At 42.3% G+C, this 19,096-nt stretch overlaps 1 protein-coding gene across 3 annotated transcripts in view; it reads left to right on the top strand.

Moving 5' to 3' along the window:
• TBXAS1 (thromboxane A synthase 1) overlaps positions 1-19,096 on the top strand; it is a 266,910-nt gene that overhangs the window by 3,701 nt on the left and 244,113 nt on the right. The window contains exon 2 of one of the 3 annotated variants that reach the window (XM_054188252.1): positions 8,996-9,194. In XM_054188252.1, coding sequence (XP_054044227.1) covers positions 9,097-9,194 — 98 coding nt within the window. In that variant the 5' untranslated portion in view covers positions 8,996-9,096. Of the gene's footprint in view, positions 1-8,960; positions 9,195-19,096 lie in introns of those variants that run through there. The other 2 variants (XR_008464443.1, XM_054188241.1) reach the window with 2 other exon arrangements.

Consider the following 19,096-nt stretch of genomic DNA (forward strand, 5'->3'; position numbering starts at 1 on the left):
CAGTAAAGGAGTCACACTTGAGCATAACATCCCAGTGACCCCGGGCTGTCTGAAGTGGTCCCAGCTCCTTTGCCACGCACCGGGGTAGTTGCTGGCTTCTCTAATTAGCCTGAACTGCCACAGACAGAGCAGGGGCTCTTAAGGAGAAAGCCACCCCACACATTGGGGTACCTGTCTGACAGGTCTGGCTCTCTAAGCTGCATCTGTTCCAATTCACCCACTTTAAATTTTTATTGATGGCTGTAGGACTCTGTGCTGGACCAGAGATCCCATCGCGACACTTGGGTTGCCGTGTGAGTTTAACCATCGCAGTCGGGCGAGGGGGAAGTGACTGCAGGTAGTGGTGTTCTGAGTTAAAGTGAATACTTTAAAATGGATGGCGAGGAAGAAGAGCTGAAGTTAAAAGTGGACAGTTGCCAGGGCTGCTGGTCGTGCTCATGCTAGAGCTGATGTATCATTGCAGTTGCTCACTTGAGCTTGTTGGACTTAATTGGCTGAAGGTAAAGAAAGCAGCAGCACGTTCACAGTAGAAAGAAGCTTCTAAATTGCTAAAAAAAACACCTTCCAAGACTCTTGGAGTTTGAAGACTTTGTTAGGCTCTGTGGCGAGTACAAAGCAGTCCTCTCAGATCGTCACAGAGCCATGGTTTTCCACGAACCTTAGCTCTGAGCAGTAGCCAGTAAAAAGATAAAGTATGATCGCTAAAAGTTTTGTTCCATGAATTATTCTTTTTTATTTTTTTTTGTATTTCAGTGAAACTGAGAAGGATACATATTTCATTTTTGCGCTACCCCAACTAAAGTCTAAGGTTGTGCTTATCTGCCACTTGGTAGAGGCAACAGAAGGTAGGAAGGAGGTAGGAGGCTGAACGCGCTGTGAACCTTAGGCTCAGATCCCATCTACAGTCTGAGAGGGCAAGTTAACATGAGTGTCAGCAGGGTTGAAATCTTGTTGAGACTAAGTTCTTTTTACTGTTTCAACTCATATGTCACATTATTTAGTCTTCCACTTAACCTCTCTTCCCATGGCTAACAGGTCAGCTTATTGGGTTCATGGCCTTTTGCAACTATTGCTAACCTCAAGCATTCAGAAATCACAAATTTACCCTCAGATTCATAAGACCACAGGAAAAACATGCATTTTTTTTAACTGAGCAATTAAAATAGTTTAATTAGTATTTTATCCCTGATTCGAGTTTTACAGCTTTGGAACATTTTTTTCCTTGTTTTGAGGGCTTTACTGTCTTTGCCCCCAGTAGAATCGTATTTGTCACAATTGCACGAATGAAGAACTAGTGCTTTAGAAAAAACCTGAACTAAGCCAAGACTTGCAGTAAGAAGCTGAGATTTGGAAACGCTGGTTTTTGTGATTGTGTAAGTTCGCTTTTTCACTTTTTCTTTTTTTTTTTTTTGCCCCCTCACCAGTTATGCCTGCCTCTGTTACAGCATATCTGCTGAGAATGAGGGAGCTGAAAGGATTTCTGATTTGCTGAACTAGTGTACAACGGGTCAGCAGAAAGGGCTGCAAAAAAAAGTTATGAATGGGAGAGCACAAAAGGCTGAACTAGAGTAAAGCCATGGGTATGTTACCTGTGCTCTTCTCAGCACGTAAAGGGCTGCAATTTGCATGCTAGTTATCTGTACTCCCTTTCATATGGGTAAGAAGGTCTTTGGAATATTGGGCATGATCTACCAAGAGTTATTCATCATGCGATGCATAAGTTTAGGCAGTGAATATCCTGTGGGTAGGGGCATGTGTGAAGATAAGGCTTTTCAATATACTTTTTATTGCTCCCACATTTGCCCCATAGTGTGAAGGTGTTATATGTCTTCCTGCCACAGCTCCGTGTGTTCCAGTGCCCCATACGTTTTGTGTTCCTACTGCCATCTGAAAACATCCGGCATGATTGTTCACAGTGTAGTTATTGCCATTTTGAAATATTTATCACAGGGAACGGTTTTAAAGGCAAGAGAGGGCAACAGGGCACCAGCCTCCCCCTGCCTGTCTGTAGGAGTCAGAGCAGCATCACCAAACCCTGCACCTGGTGTTTGCCAGCAGAACTTCCCACATCCCATGAAGGGGGATGTTTCTGCAGCCAAAAAGAGAGGCTCTGTGGATGCCACTAAGGAATTGCTGAAGAACTGGGACTGGTCCTCAGTGATTACTTTGAACTGCCAGGTTGAGTCTGTGTGCAGTCATACTGCCTTTCTACATGTGGATGTAGACTAATAGCTCCTGGGCTTCTTGAATTATGAAAACCATTACTGTGGCAATGGTATTAGTCTGACTTGGTGGCTTTTGACCTTTTTCCTTTGTGCCAGCTTACTGCCTCTTCTGTGCTTAGACTAGATGGTGGCAGTACCTGAGTTGTAATGCCTGTCCTGATTTTGGCATGTTTGTATTGTCTAATACGCTGCACATTCTTTTGCCATTTCTTTTTGCTATCTTATTCATCTCAGAGGGATAATTGCATCCAATCCCTCTGATTTTAGACAATTAGAGATAAAGCATAAAGGCAGACCTGATACTGTCCACAGTTCCCAGATGGGACCTGACTGTACTATTCTTGTCAGCCTGAAGGCCGTAACCCATGGGGATGTTCTTTCACATCTGTGGAGCTTCTTCTGGAAGCATGTGCTATTTAAAAAAACAGTGGTGGGCCTCAGGTGAAGAACGCTTCTTTACGTCATCTGAGGTTCAAGGTTTTTTGAGACTTTTGGCGACTTACCCCTTTTGTCATTTTGACAGGGAATTTATAAATGTGTTATGTTACTCTTTCAAATACCCTACTCCCATGTGTCTGTCATTATCTTTTTACCTGTTCCAGGCCTTATTACTGAGCCTGTGAGGTCCCTAAGAGCAGCAATAGATCTCAATTGTCCTGATTGGCCTCACCTGAGACCTCCCCCCTACACACCCTGCCCATGGGCCCAGGAGCCCCATTGGAAGTTGACTCTGGAGCTTCAGTTGTTGATTTGACCCCTTGGTGGTCCCTGGTCCTGGCTCACCCCTTGCTGTGCTGATGGACCCTGTTACCCACCTCCTACGGTCATCCCGGTGGGCCTGCACCCCTTGGTGAGAGCTGGTCTATGTTGGGGGCTCCTATCCCCGCTCCCGGCCCTGAGACCACATGTGCAAGCTATTGATGGTCTGTATCAGCAACCTGATACTTTTGAAATAGGTACTAAGCAGCATATTCATCTAACTTTTGGCTTATCCTTTGCACAAGCGAAATACAAAGCGGATAGTCATGGCGGTCCTCCCATGACAGGGTGGTCAGACCTACCTTTCCTTGGCTGCTATTCTCCCCTTTGTCCTTTCTGTTTGTTGTTTGACTCCCCTTCTGCAGTTAGGGAAACTTGAAGGATGCAATGGCCAGGGTTTCTCCAGCTGGCAATCCAGGAGCCGTCGCACTGCTCTGTGCAATGCCGGCTGCTGTGGCTAATTGCCTCCGCAGTCACTGCCCCGCTTTTAAAGGAGGCTGCGGGTATTCTTTCTCCAAAGAAATCTCTTTGTTTCATGTTGAAAGGATTCCACAATAAAATTACTGAACCGCAAACTGGAGAGGTAAGGTGGGCAATGTAGTAGCTAGAGATAGAACATTGAGCTCTCAAAATATTTCTGTTGGTTGGGGAAAACCAGCGTTCTACATTTTCCTATTTGCAAAGTGCGGAGGAGGGCTGAGCTTTATATGTTTTGGTGTCAATCCCACGAGCTAATGGATGAAAGAGAAGTTGATAAGCACAGTTTAGTTAATTAAGTTATAGAACGAAGTGCTTCTGTGAAGTTTTTCGCAGTTCTTCTGACCCGTGGTCCAGCACTGAAACATGGTTTGGAGAATTCAAGCCTGGCGTTTGCTGTCTGGAGTAGCTTTTCAATCAAAGACGGTTAGGTATTTTTCATGGTGTTTAAAATCAGAACTTCGCAGAAGAAATTTCTTACCATGATATTGTTACAAAGGCAAACATTTATATGGCTCTCTGCAACTACAAGACTAGTCTAGGCAGGGTTCTTTGGCTTTTGCTGTCAATATGGAGCTATTGATCCACGAACATAAATCCTTACTTATCTCCAGTGAAGTTTATAGGACAATGAAATTATAGGATTGCTTGAATCAATCAATGTTTCTAAAGCAAGCTATAGAAATATAAACAAGTTACCGATTATTTAATAAAGTCAATTTGCTTAGAAATGCTTGGCCATGGGCAGCAGATGTTACATTAATTTCTGCTTTCTCTGGAATTTCACTGGGGCTGCAAGATCTTAATGTCACTATTAGCAAAGGTAACTTTATTTTAGAAACTCATTGCAAGCTCTCACAGCAAGAGGAAGAAACTGTCATTCCTTTTGACCACAAAATCTGTGCTATTTCTAAGTGCAGTTCTTTGAAATAACTAGGATATCTCACAGCTTGTTGCTTTAGAGGGGACTTAGTACAGCGGCACTACGTTTAGTTAGCATAATGAGTTTTTTAGCCCCTGTGATATTGACTGAGTTTGAAGTACCGTAACTTTCAGTCATCTAAGATTAAATTTGTTAGTGAAGTACAAGCTGGCATAATATTTTAGCTTTCCTAGAATTTTAAGCTGGGTGCCTGTTTTCTGAGAAGCATTTAGGTTAATATAATCAGGTTCTGACTTGGCAAAACAATTTGAGTATAAAAGTGTGTCTTTCTGTTTCTCAGTAGGAAGCGTCATGAAAGTGTCTTCCTCAGCGTGATTTCACAGTTACCATGTTTGCCTTTCGACATCCTGTTCGCTGGAGTGATTTTACTCAAGGTGGTTCAAGAAGCTTTCATGAGCCGATGGTGTTCTTTTGGTGCTCCCATCCATTTTGAATGCAGAGCAGTGTCCTTGTAAATGGACTCCGATGCCTCGGTGGTCTGTCTGTTGAGTAGTTTGTCATAGTTTATTACGGAAGAGTACAAAATCATCTGATTAATCTGCTTGGTCAGTCCTTGAACAGGGATAGTAATAATGAAGTCATAGACGGCCACTGTAAATCCCTCTGTTCCAATACATTAATATTCCCAGTACTTTGTCTATTAAGGTTGTTTTAAATATAAAAAATCTCTCTGTGAAATGTGCCTTTGATCTTTTTGATTGGTCTACCTTAAAGACGTTAAGAATTCATTTTGGCTTTGGAAAGGTTTTTGTCTTTAAGATAAATTAATATCATACATACTTACATAGTTTTGTACATGGGCTTTGTTAAAGCTTATTCATAAACTAGTCTCTGATTAATCTCATGGGTTTTTTTAAGCTGTTCTGTGGTATTTCATTTGCAGTATTTTGTGGCCAAGCTGTCTATAGAACAGAATTGTCTTGATGTGAAGACTATACTAAAAATTTCTATAGAGAAGGACTGCTATAAAATTAAAAATTAACACCTATCTAGGTTTCCTTCATCTATCATAAAGTTGGCGTGCCTCAACCTTAATTAGATTATTATAGACCTAAAACATACGAGGTAGAATAGCGTGAGGGGAGTTGAATTTTGTCATTAGCAGGAGTTCGTGGTTAGTCTACCTGGTTAGTCATTAGCCTCTGAAATACATGAGACTGTTTTCCATTTGATATGCTTTGAAGACAGGTCAAAATCCTTAACATGATTTAGGTCTACTGAGAAGGTCTATAATCCTGCTTTTTAATAAGCTCTATAGTGCATGTCCAAATGATACTTGTGTATGTCAAGCATTGCTGAGGCTCACTGCCCCACTTGTATTCACTCTGAAGTTGAAATGCATTGTTTTGGGAGAGCATTTACAGAAAATATTCCTGGAGTTAGAGCAGACAGGGCTTTAAGGCATGAAGGCTTCCTGGAAAACCTGGATTGTCTGTGTGCTGGGTTTTCTTTCTTTTTTTTCAGTGGAAGAACACTTCAACTTCTCACACTTTGAATGCTGCAATGTACTTCCCTTTTTTTAATATTTACTGCTGCGAATATCCGTGCAAGCTGAAGCTCTGTCAGTTCGGGATTGAACTGCTTCTGTCTTGTAGGTCTGCCATTTGCTGGGGAGCTCCAGGGCTGCAGTTACAGCAGTGCTGGGGAATGAAGGATGAGATGTGTGTCTTGAGCATAAGTTTGTGTTGAACACGGGGTTTTTTGTTGTTGTTGGAGTTAGTGTTGAACAAGTTGGTGATCTGCGGATTTTACTTGCTATGGAGGAGAAGAGCTCGGACGGCACCGCGTCAAGGAGCTGTGAACCTTGGTAGATGCAATCTTGAGTGAAGCCTTGTGGAGGCAAACGCAGACGGTGCTGCTGACTCATAGCAGACTGACAGGAAAAGGCTCCCTTGCACTTCTGCTTGTCTCTGGCTTCCTCCAGCATGTGATTAGTGAGAACTTCATATCTGCCTCTGGTAGTTCTTTGATACCCTTATCATCATCAGCCTGACCCGCGTGGCTGCACAAAAAGAACGGGAAGGTTGGTGAAAAATATCTGTGCTATTAACTAGTTAATTAGGATGGCATTTCTCATGTAAAGGACCTGTAGAGAGAGATACAGGAGTGATAAATAATCTGTTTTCATTGCTGTCCGTATCCCTTACTCCTTTCCCGCTGCCCACAAAGCATCATGTGGATTTTTGTGACCCTTCAGGGAGCTGAGATCCTTAAGTCTGGGATGATAACTGTGAGCAGGCGGGTCTGTGGTGAGGAGTGCTCCAGGTGGGTTTTAGGGTCAATGCTGCATGCCACCCATCCTAATGGTTGGAGGTGCTGAGTTAAAACCCTCCAGCAAGAAACAGGTGCTGAGGCTTAAAAAACGAAACAAAAAGAAAACCCCAACATCAACAACAGAGAAGGATAGTTGTTGTTGTTGGGAGCTTGATTATGTGTTCTCTTCCAAATTGGATGCTGATGTAAAAGCCTATTTTCTTTCATAATGTGTGTGTTTAAGAACTATTCATCCCACCTACCTCCCAGCGTGACTGGGAAAAGATTCCAGTACCTCTTAAAAAAATAAGTGAGGTCTGTAGTTGACTCTGTGTTTGCTGATAGATTTTTGCCGTTGGCTTTAATAGGATCACATCAGTTCTCTCCATGCAGAAAAATATGTCCTTTAATTAAAAAGTCAAGTCAAGGAAAGCACAGTGAAATTGGAATATTATTTTTTACCTCCTACACTTGTGGTGATCGGTTTAGTTTTTTGAGGAGACTTTAGTGCATCTGGATATTTGACTTTTTTTTTTTTTTTTTTTTTTTCTTCCCTTAAAGTCCCACGGGATCAGTTGCTGGTTGGGATTGGCCTGTGCCCACTGATTAAGTCCTTGCATCGCTGGTCTTGAATCTTGTTGCAGTTGTTCCTGGAGAACTTGGCAGCGGCAGGAGCAAACCGGCAGAGCTGTTATTGACCCAGAATAGCAATAGCATTGTTAATACAATAAGCAAGGTTTTCTGTGAACTACTGTGCTGTTCTGCGGAGCTGATGAGCTGGTTAACACCTTTTACTTAATTCTGCAAGGATCTGAGGCTGGAAGGGCATTAATGCAGCTGTGAAGCACGGAGAACCAAAATAGCGGTGATTCAGTTAGAGTGGAGCCAAATCTTCTTAAAATTAAACTCCATTGTGTTAGAGACTTTACTTTTTTGATACCTATATTATTAACTTCTCTGATAAGAGCAGGAAATGTAATACAGTGATATTGGAGAAGCCTTGCACATTAAATCTAAGCTATTATCTTGGGGTTGTATGAGAAGAAACCACTCTTCATCTGGTGTGTTATGGGAATCAGATGTTGCAGAATTTCTGTTTCTGAAGGTTACCATATAATTCACAAGCCTATTTTTTTGGGGTAGTTTTGATTTCCTTAACTTTCAAATAGGTTGTATGGAATAGGTGGGAAGGTTGCAGTACATCTATGGCTATTTCTAGTTTCATAATTAGAAAACGATACTGGACAGTTTGGGGAATTTTGTCCCAGGCAAGAGTGTTTACTTGCAAGCTGCTGCTGCTGCTGTTGTAGTCCTGAAGATGTTTTTGATAATAGCATTCGGTAATTTTGAGTGTAACAGGTTGATGGCCTTCTCTCACATAAATGCTTCAGGGTCTGCTTTCAGTTGACCTTTCTTACTGGGCTGAATCAGATGCTTGAAACAGGATTGAGGTTTGCACGCAGGACAATACGGAAGAAAGCTGAGGAAACCATATATGATGGACAAACCATTTCCTGAACTGCAGTCAAAGCTTGACAGCTCGTGTGGAGGTTGTTCAAGGTAGTGTGACAGCTTGACTGTGCCACGATGCAGAGATGGTAGATGTTAACCCTGATACTAGAAGTACAACGCAGGGGTAGCCAAAGTATCTCCGGAGAGGCCAGTTAATGGTACCTGGCACTGCATTGAGCCAGGAAAATTTGCTGTTATACTCATGAACCTGAGATGATACAAGCAAACAGTGCTGCGTGGACTAACCAGTGTGACAGATAATGACTTACCGGTACTACAGTTGGGTTTTCCTGCACATAGGTTTTTCTTTCTATATGTGTCTTCTAGTAGTCACATTATAAGAGTTTTCCCCTAATTCCTCCATTTAGTTGTGATAATTTAAAGTTTACTTTGTTCCATTCTTTTAAAGTATAATGAGTTTGAAGATCAAGTGCTAATGAAGTTTGATGTTGCAGCAGTGCTCTATTTTTGTTACTTCAGAGAATGCCGCTGTTCGTATTCCAAGGTACCACCAAAGGGTTTTAGATTATTCCATCACCTCTACCACGGTCAGGCTCTCTCCCCCTTTTTTCCTCCCCACTTTCCCGTTTCCCATCCTTGACGTTTAAAAACCTATTCAACAGCACTGATGTCTCAAGCGGTGGGTATGTAAATATTTACTGCCATGACAGTCAACAACAGCAGGAGGGGGGAAATTGCTACATCCTATCATTCAGGGAACCTTCAAGTTCTCTCTCAGAGTGTGCAGTCGACGAGAACAGGAAAGGTTTGCAGTTTGTGCTTGACTTGATGTGTTTTTGGTCTCTTGGTTCCTGTTTTGTTGCAGCTGTCATTCATATAGCTGTGGAAGGCTTTATCAGCTCTTGAGGAGACTTTCCCCTGCACACAAACTTGCACCACTCAAGGCTGGAGCTGCAGTGGAGGAAAATGGAGCCTGGAGATCTCCTGGCATTTGTCTCCACAGAAATGAATCGTACAACGGTCACCCTGGCTTTGCTGGTGGTCTTCCTGGTCCTGCTGTATTGGTAAGTGATGGTGATATGGGCTGCATATCAGACACAAAGCCTGCTGAAGCTCCCCCAACATCTATAGAGTCTTTTATTCTTAAAGTGAAACTGGAAGATGATTACCTACAAGGGACATGAAGGGAGAGTTGGTTTGGATGCAGAGGTTGGAATAAATACTCACAAAACTGATGATGCATTTTAGAGAATTCTCTCCTTGCAATATTTTCTTCTAAGTCCTTTATCAACGAACTGAAAACAAAAATTGTCTTCAAAATTAAGAACTTATTATTGTTGGTTTCTTATTAATTTCTGTAGGCAGCAGGAACATTGGTGCCGGTTAGAAAGAAACAGAGTACTTGTTGCAGGGTCTTGTTGGACTTCTCTGGACTATGCTGCACACTTGCCCCTCGCTAGGTTTCTTAGCTTAAGTGTACAGACACTTTAACTGCTGCTTGAATTTCCTCTCTTGTTCTTTCCACACTGAGTAGTGGATACAAATCAGAATAACCGCAGCCCTAATGGTAAGCACAGCAGGCATTGCGGTGAGCTGTGCTGAAATTAAAAACAACATCGCCCTGTCCAGATAATTTATTTCAGAAATTCAATAAGCTGAACTGGGAGTGCTTTTCTGTTTTTACTTGACTACCTCTTCAAGTCCTGCTTTCCAGTCAACCAATGTTTTTTCTGTGTGTTCAAGAAAATGTTTCAGGGACAGCAGTAGAAAAAGAACCTCTGACAAAAACCCAAAGCTAATGTGGAAGAGAATGGTGATGGCACCATGAGTTTAGCACAATTGTTGTGATAGTGTAAAAGATGGATCATTTCTGCACATTTCTTCATTCTTTGACCCTCTTGAGCTTTGTTCAACTTCCTTGTGTGTGAAGGGAGGGTCTAGATAGGCTAAAAAAGACTCTTTTTTTAGTCCAACCCATATTTCATGTGCATTGCCATAACAAGTAGGTGGGTGAGCCCACTTTCTTAATAAGACCTGCCTGAATCATCACAAAGGTCCAAGTCCTACTTCCTTTGAACTTTTCTGGGAAAAAGAATGGCAGGACTAGATCTTTCAGTAAAACCATGCTGTTTAGCTGCTGACCTGTGGTTCTCTGTAAGCTTAAGGGGATGAGAGGGAGGGCAGAGGTGGCACATCCACAGTTCAGAAATGCAGCAGATCAGCTGGTGAGACAGCTGCAAGAGCCTGATGCTTCCACAAAGTGCATGTCAAGATGTGCTGAGGTCTCTGAAGATGCAGAACTTCTCCGTGCAAATGTAGGGTACGTTCTGGTGGAGCCTTCTCCAGAGCCTCATTATCTGGTTAAATTTAAGGAAGGCTGTTCCTCCCCTTGAAGTAAACATGGCAGCTTAGTGCAGAATTTGGTCTTGTCATAAACAAACCTAGCTCTAATTGCAGGCTTAAGTCAAAGTTAAACGAGGCTCCCGGTTGTGGACGGTCAGCTGCTGAGTTGAGTGCTTACCATATAAGTTTCAAAAAGCCCAATTTGGGAGTGAGCTGGGAAATTGCCTTACAGTAGAGATGCTGTCTTTCTGCTTTTCTGTCTGAAGGTGAGTTCTGTGAAGGCATGAAGTAAAGGAAGCTGGAGTTTTATATGAGAAAGCGTTTTATACTTTTACCTACCAATGGTTATTACTAACCAATCTTGTTGATCTACAGATACAGGTTGATTTTAAGTAGTTTATTAAATACAGGTGCCTATACCTCACACTTCCAGTGAGAATCTGGTGTTTGTTAAACTTGTGATGAAATATACTGGGCAACATAGGTAAGTTTGCCTGCTGGCTAAGCTATTCAGATCCATTTATTTCAGTAAAATGCAGAGACTGAACCTGTAAGGTTAATGGCTTGAAGCACATCTGCAGGTGTGGTGGTTTTTGTTCAAACGTGCCAACCTATTCATTTGAGAGTCTGTTTTTCCTAAAGTTTTTTATACTGCATGTCTATTTAAACAAATGAGTAAAAACCAGTGCATGCTCACAGCTTGCATCATTCATGGCTGAAACCTTGGGTTCAAGGAATAATTTAAAGAGTACAGAAAGGGTTGCTAATAGAAATGCAGGTCCCTAATTCTAGAGAATGTTTTTATTACAATTATGTTGCATACACAATTGTCTGTCTCTTCTAGAAGTCAGAAAACACAAGTGTTATGTATGGCAAAAGTAATAATAAAGTAATAACATTTCAAGTTCCTTTGACGTTTTCATTCTAAGCCTTACTCTCATTTTTTAATAACTTCTGAATTCTTTTTCTAGTTTTTTCTGCCAGTGTTGTGTCTTTTCAGAAGGGCAGTCACGGAGGACGGGAGGAATGAATATTTGCTGTTGTAAATTTTGTTATGGTACTAGCTTATGATTGATCGGGGTCATATTGTGTCAACTGTTGTGTGAGTACAAAGGATAGGCAGTTTGTCCGCCGCGTTGGCTGTAAAAGGCTTACAGGCTAAACAGAAGGCAGTTGCAGGTAGAGGAGAGAGTCGATAGATCTAATGCACACTAGAATAGTAACGTGGTGAGGGCAACCGTTGTGTTATTGAGCTATTTCCTTAGCGCGATTTTTGTGGGTGGGGCTACTCTGTGGTTTAAATGACAGCCTTGAGCTGCTGCCTGTCAGCTTAGCCTTAGCCGCAGTTAGCATGTGTATTGTAAGGCCAGCCGTGATTTATCACAGTTCAGCTGGCAGGTGGTATCTTGCTAAGTTGTGATAAGACCAATCTCTTCACATTTTTGGGTAAGGTGAGGTCATATGAAGCAGGGAGAGAAGGAAGGGTTGATTGGGAAAGGGAGGAGAGGCTGTAGCTGCATAAGAACAAACTTCTAGAGAAGATACAGGTCTTAAGAGGAAACTTGGATGATTTGATAATTTATTTTTTTTAGACTGTTATTTATGGTACAATGCAGATCATCAATAACTCTTTACAACAAATCCTCTAGTAGCACACCTCTGATTTCTCATGCATTGTCATCAGTGTAATATGAAGGTGATGCTTGTGGTGCATTGTGTTGATTTTAAGTCAGTGGAAAATTCAGCGACTACAATGTCTCGGTGTTTATCCTCCACATGACCTTAAGTAAGCTATAAGGAGAGACTTTTTAAGGTAGTCGGTTTAATGTTGGGAGTAGAAAGAACAGAGAAGCTTTTGTGTACATAGTCTCTTTAGATTTGAAATGGGAGGAACAAACCTGAAGTTGCGTTTTTGGTAATCTGTTAATTTAACTGATGTTAATGCTCATTGCAGGGGGGGCTGGATTTGATGACCTTTAAAGGTCCCTTCCAAACCAAACTATTCTATGATTCTGTGTGCTCAAGTCTGCTTGCCATCCCCCATTCCTGAAGGACTTAGTTGTCCGCTACCCTCTCCATCCTTATTATTTGCTCTCAGTAGGTCAAAATCTCTTCTTGCAGACCTCATATCATGGATTCTTCAGTGGCTCTTGCTACCTCATTGCTATTGTGATAGACAATGAAATTACTGCTTTACCGACCACAAAAAGGCATAACATGTCTAAATATATAAAGTTCAGTAATACCAGTGGCACTACACTGAGCATCTCTTGTCCACGTCCCTCCCACCCCCTGTGATTTCTGCTAGGCAATCTGATTATCCGAGCAGTTTCTTTTAAGAGCACTTTCTTTTGCAATTGCAAGTACTGCTGTCTCTATTCGCTTAATCTCCGTGAATCTCAGGGTTTTTTTTCAGGCATGAAATAAAAACAACCACTTAAGGGAGGAATGAGGTTAACATTTACAAATCCCAGTGATATTCTCTATTGAAAAATACAGTAGTTTATCTATGCAACGTATTGTTCATTTTCATTTCAAACATACGCCGAGTTGGGTATCCCATGCTTGGCTGTAGCTGCAAACATTGCTTTGTGTCTTTCTTTTTGGTGTCTGGGAAGAGGTTTGATAAAATGAAAGCAGGAGTTTATCTTGCTTTAAAGTTTAATGTACCATAAGCTTAGCATTATGAAGAAGCTGTCACATCATTCAGATACCTGTGTTCAAACTGGATTATCAACTCCTTGTCTAAACAAACCTGGGTTTTTTTAGAAACATGGAGGTTGGATGGGAGGTGTTTGTTTATGTTTGTAAGATACGCGTCTAATTGCATGCTTTCAAACATAGCAAAACATACACTAGCTGCGTTCTTGACTGCTTCTGAAAAACTAAATCATTCAGAAAGATGCCACTTTTACGTTGAGGTAATATTGACGATCACTTGTGTTACAGAAATGTATGGAGAGATTGAGAGATTTGGGTTCCATTGGATCTAGATGCTGTCCACCCATTGCATAACAAGTCAGTCCTGACCCAAAGCATTTGCAGTCTCTGGTCAAAAAGAATGAAAACTAAACTTAGTATTTTTTTTTTTTCTGGCCTTAAGCCTAGACAGTTGCATACATTTCGATGCAGGAGATACTTAGACATGGGGAACAGTGTGTTAGACTTCATCACTTGGTACCGCACCTGTACTAGACCACATCAGAAGTTAATCTCAGGACAGGTAGTATTTTGATACAGGTGACTCCAAAACCACGGATGTAAAGTAATGCCAAACAAGCAATAGTATCGTAAAGTGCTCTGAAAGAGAAAGTTTTGAGATAATCTGTCTTTAAATAAAACTTCATTCTGGTTTTGCAGAACCTTGCTATTTGGGCTTGAGTTAGGCAAAACTGAGATCAAATAGATCTCGGGTGTTATTTTTTAATTCCAACTAGATGCCACCTAAAACTAGGTCTTGCAGCATTTTTTGCTCCTTAAAAAAATTAGTATTTACAAGAGATACTTGATTGCTAGAGCTCTAGGCTTATGGTTTGAGTGCAGGTATAGGGTGAGCAGGTTATTCTACATAACGCATCCAAATAATGGATCAGTATCCAGTATCAGGCAGTACAAAACTTGGATCCTTTCTAAAAGTAGCACCAAGTGTGGGTGGGTAGTCCCAAACTTTTCCAGCTGTCCCTGCTGCCATGAAAGGCACAGGGCTGCAAGGATGGCTATGGCTGGAAACAGGCCTGGGTACGGAGCATCAGTGTACGTCCATAAAGATGTACACAGCTCTGCTCTCACGTCAGGCTCGTTGACTTGAGAGGTTCAGAGAGGCATCCTAATCCTCGGATGTCAAAGCATGCTAGTTTCTCCCGTTGGCAGAAGGCACAGCTCCGGAGATGGGGAGTGCTGGGCTCTGCCTGCTGAACGCTCCTCCTCCATCTTCTACATCCCTCCCGTAGCCATGGCTGACCTCAGAGCTGAGCTCTAAGGTTACGGTCCCTAATGAGTCTTCCCTTATTACAACCTTGTAGCTTCTCAGTTTGCAGAGAACCCCACATCATGTTTACAGGGTCAGATGGCAGGGAAGCTTTATTTTTTTCATATTCTGTTAACCCCAGCTGTTTTTTTTCCTGAAATGGCTATTATGTCAGTGGAAGTCATTCTGCTTTCCTCCCCTTCATTCAAATGGCTTATGAAAGCTAGAAGGATCTGACTCAACAGGAAACATCAGCAAACTGCTGTTGATGACAGAAAAAAACCTAACATATTCGGAATTGTCTTTGTCACACAGCTTTACATCAAGCAAATCTGGAATTCCCACTAACGTGTCAAACATAATTTGATCCCACAGCTGCGCAATGTATGGCCTCCTCTTTGAGCTAAATCAAGCATCTCTAGGTGAGCCTAAGAAGGAGCAGAGTAAGCTACTGAATTAAAATTTGGAAAAGTGCCAGGCCACAAGTGACTAAATGCTTTCTTTCTCCGAAAACAAGGTAGATTTGATCATCCAGAATGAAGTTCATTCAGTGCCCTGATTATGCTGCTTTTAGGTAAACAAAATTCCCTTATTTTTTTGGGAGGAGTAGAACAGTTCTCCACCATAACTTTTGCAGCTCCAGAGTTAAATTCTCTGGGTTGTCCTCAGAGGCTGTTATAACACTTTGGTTATCCTGATAAATGTAGCTCAGCCTCTAGTGCTGTGCAGCTTTGGTTTTGCTTGCTTGCACTTCACTGCAAAACTCACAGGCCTCTTACGTTCAAGTTTGGTGTTTGGTTTTTTTTTTTATTTTTTTTTTTAAATTCAGAGATTACATGGCCAGCCATGTTTATTTGAAGACACTCAAGTGCTTCCTGATTTTTTTTTTTTTTTTTTTTGCTTTTGCAAAGGTGCATTTTACCCTAACAACTCTGTGTAAAGGAGTAAATCCTTGGCCTATGCATTCCTCATCGTCTTTGTTTTTTTACCTAAACCTTCTCATGCCTCTCCCTGTAAAATCCCTCAAGCACAATTTGGTTTTAGCGCATGGAGATTATAGTGTTAATAGTATGTTAAAGTTAGGGATGGTTAGGGATAGGCTAGCTTCCTTTCACAAAACAAGTTTATTTGCCTATCTTCTGGCATCGTCTCCAGATCTAGTGTCCAATGGAGCACGCTGTGAAGCTGGCTAATGCTCACAAACGCTTCCAGGCCAACAGGAGCTGGCTGCAGCCCTTGAGCAACCCCACTTCTCCTTTCCCTTTCTCTAGGGCTTGGAATGGACTAGGTCTGGTCTGGACTGGGTTGCACGGGCAGGAGAGACTGGCAAGGGGGGCAATTACTCTGGTTTCTCCCTCAGGCACCTTCTGCCTGAGAGTCATCTTTGGATCTTCATTTAGCTCTCACGGACTAATGCTTTGGTTTTAACTTCTGATCTGCTGCTTGCCTTGGGGCAGGTATTTTGTTTATCTTGGGTATTCAGGCACCTCGGAAACTAATGTTAGGTGCTCTGAATCAGCTTGTAGGAACTCCTGCCTGCATCTACTGACTGCATTAGGAACCCGAGGAACTTAACGCACTGCTCTTGGTGCACTAAATGGAATTGAAATTAGATGATGAAAGAAGGCAACGTAAACAACATCCTTAAAGAAGACTCTGCCTCTGTGAGCAGTGGGGCACTCCATCCCACTGCACGGGGGCTCTCTCCTGCTGCGTCTGTGCATTTAATTGCCAGGCTCAGAGGGGCCTCTCAGGACGGCTGCAATTCCTCCAAACAGCACCATGAACTCTGCTCTCCCTGGAACCCCAAGGGAGCATATTGGCAGTTCCTGTGACCGCCCTGCACGGGGGGTGACTAGTTTTACATCCTCATGTGCTCCGAGGGACGTGGACTTGTCACTTCACATCTTTCAGACAGCGGACCAAGTGTCCTGCCAGCCTGGCTGTGCTCCTCCTTAAATGGAAGTTAAATCAATGGGCAGTTTTGACAGGTTAGACTTCCTCAGAGTGCTGAAAAGTAAATCTGTGTTCTCCCTTCTCCTCTTTCCTTAAACACTGCTCCCATCATTAGAATAAGGTTGCCTGTATTCTTCTTCACTCCTCTTTGTCTTTGTATCAGGCTTGGTCAATAAGGGTGTTCAGTGTGTGTTGTCCTTATTGCTGGGGCACCGGTAATTAATGCCTGTGATTGCCATCCCTTGTTATTCTGTAAGGAAGTTTTATACAGTGTTTAATGGAGCTGTCTGAAAACTTTTTAAAAATAAAATATCGACATACTATTGAGAGATTGTCAAAATTTATCAGTTCCCCTTGACATACCCGAAACCTTTAGATGGATTTTTCTATCTGTTATCTCCCTAGGTTTGTTTTTGGCTTTTTTCCCCATTGAAAACAAAGTTTACTGTTCCATGAGCTCATTGTGTGCTAACTGCTGAGAAACAGCCCGCAGAAAAACCTCAAAGTATTTTCTGGTTTGGGTCTGGAAATGCATTTATTTTTTTTTTCACTTTCACAGGAATACTGGAGGAGCTTGAGAAAATGATGTTCAATGTCTGTGTCTCTATTCCCTCACTTTATGTGCCACTGCTTACACTGGTGGCAATTTCTTTTAAGTTCTGCGTATTTATTTTATGTGTATTTTCTATGGCTGGAGTGACTGTGCAGGTCAATAGGGATACAAGAGTTTTAATGCCAGGGTCATCTAGCATGTGGTAGATTCTTCATATCCATTCTTCTGAGAGTTTCTTCCCTGGCCAGTTGCTTCTTCCACGGTTCAGCAGAACCTGTGGGGTTGTTGGGGGAGCAAGGAAGCAACAAAAAAGGGAAAGGGCAAAACCTGTTTTATTGGTTTGTTTCTTGGATAGGAAAAGGAGGATACCCAGCAATGGATGGAGAAGGGCTGGAAAGAATAGGTGGGAACAGAAGGATATGATTCCATATGAGTTTGAAGTGGGTTGTTACAGACTGAGGCCAAGTAGGTTTGGGAAAGTTGAGGCTGGAGGAAAGTAGCTGAATCGAGATGTATGTTGGGAGCAGGGCATGCGGCAGCGTTCACAAAGTGAAGTCTACTGCCTTGGAAAGAATAGTTCCTTTCAGCTAGTGGAAACCTTGTGATTACATGTTGTGAGTTGAGGGGTATGGGAAGGATGAAAAGGCAGTGGACTCTAGAGGAGATGGGTAACTGGTAACTGTATGATCACAAGCTCCTGCTGTATGAATGTTCTTGGATGAGAACCACTGGCAGAGTTTTGAACCTGTAACCCTAAGTATTCTTTTAACTTATTCAGTAGCAATAAATCTGATGTAATCTGTGCATGCATGTTTGTGGTTTCTCATCCAAAAAGCTCCAAAGAGCTTTTATGTAAACACCCTCTCAGTAGAGCTATAACAAGATGAAGAGGTCATGGAGGCACGTGGTTTGAAATGTGGGAAAGACGTGAAATATAGCTACTCTGGGAGAGGAAGGAGCAACTAAAGGATCTTCAATGTGTCACATGCTATTATGAGGGACAGAAAAGGATGGTGGTCAAGACTGCAAGGGCCTCCTTCTAACTCTCAAAATATCGATGTGATCTGTTTGCTCTCTGAAGACTTTAAAAAGATGGTGGAAGGACTGTTAGAATCTGTGCCTTCGCATGAATCTTGTAAGGATTGGTGTATTTACAGTCTAAGGATGTTCATCCTGCCAAGACTCAGGCTGGGATTTGAGACTTGGGAGTTGAGTAGTTTGTCCCTACCTGGTGCCTCAGCTTTAGTAGAAACTAGCTATTAACAAGCATGGGAAGGAGACCCTAATTTCTATGATAGATGGTGGGTCAGTTCCTCTTTCAAGCCCTGACTGTATCGCTGATGGACATTTTTCTATTTAATTTTTGACACTGCTAGGGATTCTGTGCAGTAAAGCCTTTTTTCCCTCCTTCCCCCCCTTTTTATTTACGTTCCTGAGTGAGAGCATAGCCAAGCAGTGAGCTCAGTGCCATGGAAGCATTTTATATTTTGAGCAGAGATAAAAATCTCATTCCTTCTATAAACAAAACAAATCAACAGATGATGCCCAGGAGAACCATTTCTCTATAGCCATTTTCCTCCAGCTGCTTTCTATTCCGTGCAGCTTGCAATGCACCATATGAAATACGTGTGTGCTTTTCTGTGTGTGCAAAACACAGGTTTCCTCCAGACAGTGGCAGCTCCATCATAAAAAAAAAAACATAAACCAAACCCAACAAAAAACTCCACATTTTTTCTTTTACAATGCCGTAATAATAAGTTTGCTAATAAGGTTGAGATGTTTGGTTATTTAATAGTGTATATCTTAGCAAAGCACCAGGATATGTGGAGGAGCTCTGCAGTCACAGATGCTGTGTCTTCACTCTGAATAGGTTTGGACTATTGTTGTGGGAGGATGCGGGCCACATGAGTTTGAGTGCATCACAAGCATGGGGACATGAGGGTACAGCCAAAACGCCTTCTCGGAGTTTGCTGCCCTGTGTGTGCTTGCGTGTATCCCTGTGTCGGTGAGGAGTTCCTCTCTGGTGCTGCCACAGCTTTGTGGCCGGGAACAAGCCTGTCGCAGGAATGAGCCTGGTGGAAGGCAATGAGAAATGGCCCCTCCAGCCTGTTGGAGGCCCTTGGCTGATGCCACCTCTTGCTTTCCTG

The sequence above is a fragment of the Rissa tridactyla genome, chromosome 1 (assembly GCF_028500815.1).
Source record: "Rissa tridactyla isolate bRisTri1 chromosome 1, bRisTri1.patW.cur.20221130, whole genome shotgun sequence".
NCBI lineage: Eukaryota > Metazoa > Chordata > Aves > Charadriiformes > Laridae > Rissa > Rissa tridactyla.